This window comes from Aulostomus chinensis, chromosome 11, assembly GCF_037954235.1.
Source record: "Aulostomus chinensis isolate RoL2024-O1b breed Wild chromosome 11, RoL_Achi_v1.0, whole genome shotgun sequence".
Taxonomy (NCBI): Eukaryota; Metazoa; Chordata; class Actinopteri; order Syngnathiformes; family Aulostomidae; genus Aulostomus; species Aulostomus chinensis.
In genome coordinates, this window is record NC_141330.1 from 23,065,653 (window position 1) to 23,073,340 (window position 7,688).

The 7,688-nt window shown below is 38.7% G+C and overlaps 1 protein-coding gene across 1 annotated transcript; it reads left to right on the forward strand.

The window, feature by feature from the left end:
• The first annotated feature begins 416 nt into the window (after positions 1-416).
• On the forward strand, positions 417-7,286 carry mims1a (mitochondrial inner membrane scaffold 1a). The gene is made up of 4 exons (XM_086219093.1): positions 417-573; positions 2,198-2,681; positions 5,856-5,967; positions 6,155-7,286. The coding sequence occupies exons 2-4, from the start codon at positions 2,251-2,253 to the stop codon at positions 6,467-6,469; spliced, it is 858 nt and encodes a 285-aa protein (XP_086075219.1). The 5' UTR covers positions 417-573; positions 2,198-2,250; the 3' UTR covers positions 6,470-7,286.
• Positions 7,287-7,688: the final 402 nt, after the last annotated feature.

Genomic DNA, 7,688 nt, shown 5'->3' on the forward strand with positions numbered 1-7,688 from the left:
GTTTCCTTGTACATCGGTATAGGGTGCACTATGGATGCTCATAATGCCAGAATGAACGCCGTATCATTTCAGGTAGGATTTTGACACTACGATCGCTGATCACTTTATTAATGTCTATTATAAATGGGAGTTAGACGGGTTGTTTGTGTCTATCAGATTTTGTATCGGACATAATTTAAAACCTGTCCGTTGCCCACATTGACACATTTCACCCAAATATAAAGAGGTCTAATGAGAATATAACACAATGAGAACTACTTTCACATCAATGGGCATGATTTTTTTTTTTTTTTTAAAAGAGAGACGGTTTTAGATTATCTTTTTTTTTAACTACGCGCTGGGCACACTGGGAAATTAATATGTTACGCGAGTTGAACAGTCAATGAGCTGAGAACTACATTTCCCATGACACAAAGGCGTTCAGGGTACGTAACATGTTGCGCTGCATGCTGTCCCACTGTAACTAGCAAGCAATGAGGTCCTTGAACGACACAGAAGAGATCGGGCTGGTCTGTTTGTCCTTCGGGTCCGAAGTGTAGCATTTTGTACGGATTTGAACAAGTAGCCCCCACTGTAAGTGCACTCTGCTCGTTGTCTGCCTAATTTGTGGGTTCTGTATATCATGGTAACTTAAAATCCAGACTGACTGGGGGTTATCAACTAGCTTAACGGCTTGCTAACTTAGCTAATATGGAGCCCCAGGCAAAGTTGACTTGAGCTCAGAGCCTGTTCTAGGAAAACCGTTTGCCTGTCAAGGAACGGTGTCTGCTTCATTAAATGACATTCCTGTCTCCTTCGGCTCCCTTGGAAACGCACCTTAACATGAGAACTAACAGGTTAGCATAACGTGTTAGCAGGTTCACAAATGTACATAGCGCTGCACCTTAGAGTGTTAGCATAAGGTTAGCTCCATTCCAGGCTAAACCCCAATCCAATGTTAACTTCCCCAAATGTCTATGTAAAGCTACTGTGGATTCAGCTCTTGATTTCCGGTTATCATTTTTAACATGGGCCACGGCACTTTCCTCAGGTTGCATAACACAAGGTCCATTTATGACCCTTGGTCTGCTCTATAACGTAAAATATTGTGATGACTGGAGGCAATGACGCTGAAGTTGGCTTCTGTTTCACAGCTTCTTATCGAATGGATAAGGACCGCATGAGGTTCACGTTAAAAGTGGCCTAACTCGTGTATATGGAGGTATTTAGTCGTTTTTTCAATCAACAGCAAAACCATTTAAATCGTAGATTATGTATAAGAATGAATATTGGAACAGTCATACAAAGAGGGGTCAGTTTACCATCACCATTTGCTCTTTGCTGCATTCTGTCTGTAGGAATGTTAATGCCTATCACAGACATCAAGCTATTTTATACAATGTATGAAAGCCTCATTCCAGATGTTTTTCCTTAAATGTAACCCTACATCATATTGCTCTTTTTTAAATAAGAAAAACACAAAGGCTGATGTTATGTCAAAAAGGGAAGTCATTTAAAAAAATTGTCGCAGTTTGAGATATGTCAAGTATAACCAACAACATTTGTTTAATCAACCAGATAATCCCAATGAGAACCAAGAAAATTTGATGCATGAAAAGAAGATTTACTTTGATGCAGATTAGGGGGTGACCAAGAACACCAATCTATGAAACAAACAAAAAAATCATGCCCAATATATTATCTATGGATATATATATTTTTAAAGCTAATTGACTTGGTCAAGGATAGTATATATATTTTAGATTCATAAAGTCAACTGCCGCTCATCCTGCCATTCGATATTTTGGATTTTAAATGTCAGCTAGTAGTTCTTCTGTCACATAAGATTTTTTTTTCCCCCAGTGCCTGTCATGTTATGGAGTGTAATTTCCAAAATGGTCCATATGGTGTTGTATATTTTCAGTGTAAAATAATTTTAACATAATTTTCTGTACTACACTACAATATACTACTGGTTACAATGATGCTAAAAGAAATGAAATGTTATTTGTGTTTGAACAGATGCCTTGCAATAACTGAAAGTTTCCACCATACTTTTTTATGGCATATGTATAACAAGTCTGTCATTTGCAAGTAAGGTTTGGAGTGAAAAGGATTCATGCACCTTCCATGCATGGTGTCATTGTACTAATTGAAATTTGTAACTCCTAGATCAGGAGTTAAAATATTTATATATTGTTTTTTTTTCCTTAACCAGAGTCTGTCATCTAGGCATTGCCGGAACAGAAAAAGAAGGCAGTGAAGGAGAAGATGATGTTATTGCAGCACATCCTAGCTAATGGCACACTGCGACGGGTAGCAGTCGTACGCCAGTTGCTATTGGGTGCTGCTCTTCAAGAACCACCAGTAGCATTTTACTGCTATGCCTTTCGCTTGTCTCCAGCCCATGCTACTGGCCACTGCTGGCTGTCAACATTTGCCTCCAACAAGGCAGCGCATCATTCAAAATACCCACAATCAGGGGAAGGGGAACCACAGTCCAGCTCTGCACCTCAAACACAGGTTGACCAAAAGGAGGAGGCAGGGTCTGATGCCATGCTGGTCGATCCATTACAGGATAAGTCTGTTGGTCTTGTTCAGAGGTTTAAGAGGACCTTCAAGCAGTACGGGAAGGTGATGATTCCTGTGCATCTCCTGACCTCTTCAGTCTGGTTTGGAACCTTCTACTACGCTGCTATGAAGTGAGCCTTACATTCTGATTTTGTGGCTTTACATATGACCTTCTTGTAGATGATGTTCCTCTTGTTTTTAATTGTACCTATGTCTTTGTAGGGATAGGTAAAAAAATGAATTTAAATCTATAAATTCCTTTAAAACTAATTGAATCTTAATAGAGTACCTACAGCAGCACGGTGGTGCAGTGGTTATCACTATTGCCTCACAGCAAGAAGGTTCCAAGTTCGAGCCCCGGCTTGAGCATTGGGTCTTTCTGTGTGGATTTTGTATGTTCTCCCTGTCCTAGCGAGGGTTCACCCTGGGTAATTTGGCTTCCTCCCACAGTCCAAAGACATGCAAGAGGGGACAAGTTAATCGGACACTCTAAATCGGGGGTGTCAAACTGAGCCAGTAAAGGGCCGTTGTGGCTGCAGGTTTTCATTCCAACCAAGCAAAAGCAACACCTGATCCAACAAATGAGCTGTGTGGACACAGCTTGATTGATTTAAGTTGAATCAGGTGTTGCTTTTGCTTGGTTTGAATGAAAACCTGCAGCCACACCAGCCCTTTACTGGCTCAGTTTGACGCCTCTGCTCTAAATTGACCGTAGGTGTGGCTGTGAATGTGAATGGTTGTCTGTCTGTGTTGGCCCTGCAATTGACTGGCGATCCATATGTTGGCAGACAGAGGGGTGTTCCTTGGTGGGGAAGTGTTTCACAAATAATCACAACAATAACACTTTTTCTCAACCCCACAGTACTGTCAGACACACAGCCCTCATTGAAGGAGTTTGGTACTTGTGTAACAGGTTTCAGTTCAATTTGTAACTTAAAAAAAAACATGTTTGATGACAGCAGGAAGTTTGGCTGTCAAAACTTTTAAAAGATCATCATTTCTTAAAAACAGGTCAAACTGATTTGAATATCTATTTTTATTTATTATGTCAGTAAAACTGGGTGATGCCACAGAGGGTTCTTTGATCTATTATCTATTAATCAATATATAACCCAACACAGTACCTGATAAAAGATCAAATGAAACTAGAAGCCTGGCAGCAGCTGTAAGCAGGCCCTCACAAACCTGGCAGTTTGGCTTTTGCACAAAGGAGCAGGCAAATGTGTACCGTGTGTATTGCAAAAGTAACTTCCTGTGTCCAGCAGGTGGCACTAGAGAATATGCACTCAGTGTACATTATGTTGCTACACATCAGGGGAAAATGGCAGGCTGCAGTTGTAATATTCAGATGTTTGTAACATCTGATGTACTTCCTACAACCACCATGTGGTGCTTTGACCAAGTGTGAACATTGACCTGAAAATGTCTTTAGGCGGGGATGATATCAAACATAAGTTTCTTAACCAGATCCAACACTGAGGAGCAGTTCCAACAGATTAAGTTTTCTTATCATCAACACTCGCCGTACTGCTATGACCTTCATAGTGTAGTGAAAAGTGGGCATCTTTGCTATTTTATTTTATTCATCTACTGCCTTATGTTTATACACTTGTTATAGATGTATTTATTATTTAGTTTAAGAATTGCCACAGTATTTGTGGAATGTGTACTTTGTTTTATTGGTGCTGCCTCTGGTTTTGAATTTCCCTCTGGGATCAATAAAGTATATCTATCTATCAATCATCGGCCAGTGGTGTAGTACACTCTGACCAAATCTGAAATGAATCAGGTGAAGCCCCTAGGAACAGTATGTAAATGTATGACCTTTGAAATTACCTTAACTCTAAATATTATTAAAAATTGTAGACTGCATGTTGATTTGATGTTAAAAGTCCTAGTGCGATTTTGTAGGTTTTAACATGTAGCATGACCCCACTAACTTTTGTACATATCGGTGAAACAAAGGTGTTTTTTTCTGAAATTTTTGCCTTGTCCAGGAGTGACATGAGCCAGTTATGCACACTTATGTATGAAACTTATGAAACATATCATTTTTACCGTGTCTGAGTTTTGTGCATAGTTTCATGAGGCTGTGGGCATTAGGCCCTTTAAAATGTGATTCTTTGTGAAGAAGAAAAAATAACTAGAAACCTACAAGTGCCTGTAAATGGGACCTTGTACTCTGTGCGGGTTTGTTACGACTCCAGGGTGGCGCAGGCTGTGAAACCCAGCCACAGTTTGAATTTCACAAAGAAGAGCAGTCTAATTTGTCAAAATACTTGTATGGATTGCTGTGGAGACATTTTTTTTTTGCATAACTGTGTACCAAACCTCTAAAATATGGAATATTTCACCAACCTTGACATCTGTACAAAGTTTCATGAAGATAAGACCATGTGGTGTCAGCTGAATGACTGTCATAGCAAAGTACCAACATTTGCTGCCTTGTCATGACCACATAGCTACCAAAATTCCCAATTCAAGGTCTTCCAGGGGTCAAGCACACATTTAAATATGCCGAGAATTTGCTAAAGTCTGTAGGAGGAGTTTGTGCAAGTATGACTCCTGAAAAAGGTGAGAAATAACAGACATAATGCAATCAATTGCTAAAGTGATTAACAGGTTAAATATAGGACATCTCAATGTAAAATATGTCACTTCCTTTTGCCTTCAGGTTGCGCTATTTCTGAGAGTTGATATTGAACCTTCATGTCTTCAGGGTGGAATGTTTATTAAACATGAGAAGTTTGAACCAGATACAAAAATGTAGCCAGGAGTTGGAGAAGTTTAATTTTTCATGGGCATCATCAAAACTTGCCCACAATGGCCACATACGATATTGAAAACTGAAAATCTTTGCAAATTTATATCCCCCAGGTGTCTAGTACACACTGACCCCCAATGACAGGAATATCTGATCTATTGATAAGATGGCAGTTGCAGTCAAAACAGTTCAATTCATATCTGATTTATTTACATATCTAGAAAATCTAAACCTGTGCAGAAACATGGTCATGTTACAAATCAGATTTGTTCCACATGAACAAAAGATTGGATTTGGGTCAATTGGACTAGGTAGTATAAATGAGGCCAAAATGTCACAAAATCCTACATGCTAGTCCTTTAAATGAATCTGGCTATTTTGACCTACTGTGAATTGCATACAAAATGGAATGAATCAATCCATCCTTATTCTTCCTTGTATTTTTATAACATTGTGCAATTAATAAACTAAGCAATATAATGTTTCTGTGTCTCTTTTGGATTCTTAAAATTGTTCCCTTGTGTCTTTTCCTATTCCTAAGAGGTGTAAATGTTGTGCCGTTCTTGGAGATGATTGGTCTACCAGAGTCGCTTGTTGGCCTTTTGAGAGACTCTTCGAGTGGCTATGCTCTGACTGCATATGCCATGTACAAGGTAGTCCAATCAAATGAACATCATGCTGTTACCCTTGTTGACATTTTATGGCATTAATGTCTTTTACTTTATTACACTGTCAAATGTCTACATGAGATCCAACTGGGATAGGCATTGAGAATATTCAGTATGCATTTCAACAACATTCTATGTGAATTGATCAGCCAGTGTTCTTGTTTTCTTACAGATTGCCACACCAGCCAGATATACAGTGACTCTGGGGGGCACATCACTATCTATTCAGTATCTGCGAAAGCATGGCTACTTATCCACACCACCGCCAGTTAAAGAATATATTCAGGACAAAATGGAGGAGACAAAGGAGAGATTTTCAGAGAAAATGGAAGAAACAAAAGAACGCTTCTCTGAGAAAATGGAAGAAACAAAAGAACGCTTCTCTGAGAAAATGGAAGAGACTAAGGACAAGCTTTCTGAGAGACTGCAGGAAACCAAAGACAGAGTTTCAGAGGGAAAAGCATTTTTTAGGAAGAAGAACAATTAGAAAAATTACATTTTAAGAGTGGGACTACTCAGAATAGGCAAAGTCTCTAAAAGCAATTAGGGATTTTTTTTCTGGAGGAAAGGAACATACAGCATTTGAATAAGGAGATACATTGCACTATCGTCCTGAAATTTCATCTCACATGTTGTTTTCCATGTAAGTATCAAATTAATTTTGTAATTCTTCAACCACTGCCACAGTACACATTAGTAGAGACAACAGTTGCTGAGCAGAGTTCCGGCAAGGCTACATGATGGTTCAGTTTTCTTAGGCCCAGTTTATACAGAATCTAGAATTCTAGACTTAAGCTCTTTTTCACCTGTAGCCATTTTTAAATTTTCTTCACACACAAGGTGGAGAATATTTCTGTTATGTACCTAGTGATGACAGCTAAATTCACTGTTCGTGTGAAATGCAAACAGAAAAATTCCAGCACCCATTTAAGCCTTTATGGGAGAGTGCAATGCCATTCCTTTTGGTTGTTGGGAAAATAAAACTTGAAGCTCATGGTTACTTGTGTGGACTAGACCATCAAAGTCTTTCTGAAGGCTGTATATCGCCATGTGTCTTTTGTAATGTAAAGAGAAAGGAATTAAGTCTCATGTATTTTTATCAAATAGCCAAAGCTAATATATACATTATATATGTGTCCCAACAACTTAGAGACTGAAGGAAGTGAATCAAATGAAAGATGATTGAGAACATGTAAGTTTACTTGTAAACATGTAGTGCATATTTTGGATTAATAAACAGAAAGATGACTGTGTACCAGCTGAAAAAGTAAGAAATTCAAATGTCTGAATAAAACCACAACTGAAAGGTGAAATGCTTCATAATATTTGTGTGTTGTATCTAGAGGATGTGGGATTCATCCTGAAAGCCATCACTGCACCCTGTCTTAAGACTACTCGTTTCATGGTCCTGTACCCAATTTCAACGGCAACTAGAAAAAGGTGTGATACTCAAGCTGGACAGTATCGTGAAGATCTGTTGTTGTAATTTGTAAGAAGTAAAAATGCATGAAATAATGTTTTCATATAAACAGAGATGCCATTGATAGCCAGCTTTACAAAGCATTTTAGCATTGCACTAACATTTAGCAAAGTTTGACAACCTGACACTTTGTTGTTAAATTTATCACCATTCAAAAACTGGTTCCTACAATAGCAGGCAGGTGCTTTCATGCCCACTGAGTATACATTGTCGAGCACCAAACCAA

What these genes read in the sequence shown, in the direction of transcription:
- mims1a (XM_086219093.1), top strand. Translation starts at nt 2,251, where the DNA reads ATGATGTTATTGCAGCACATCCTAGCTAATGGCACACTGCGACGGGTA. An exon ending in TTCTACTACGCTGCTATGAA is followed by an intron (nt 2,682 to 5,855) that starts GTGAGCCTTACA and finishes CCTATTCCTAAG; the next exon opens with AGGTGTAAATGTTGTGCCGT. An exon ending in CTGCATATGCCATGTACAAG is followed by an intron (nt 5,968 to 6,154) that starts GTAGTCCAATCA and finishes GTTTTCTTACAG; the next exon opens with ATTGCCACACCAGCCAGATA.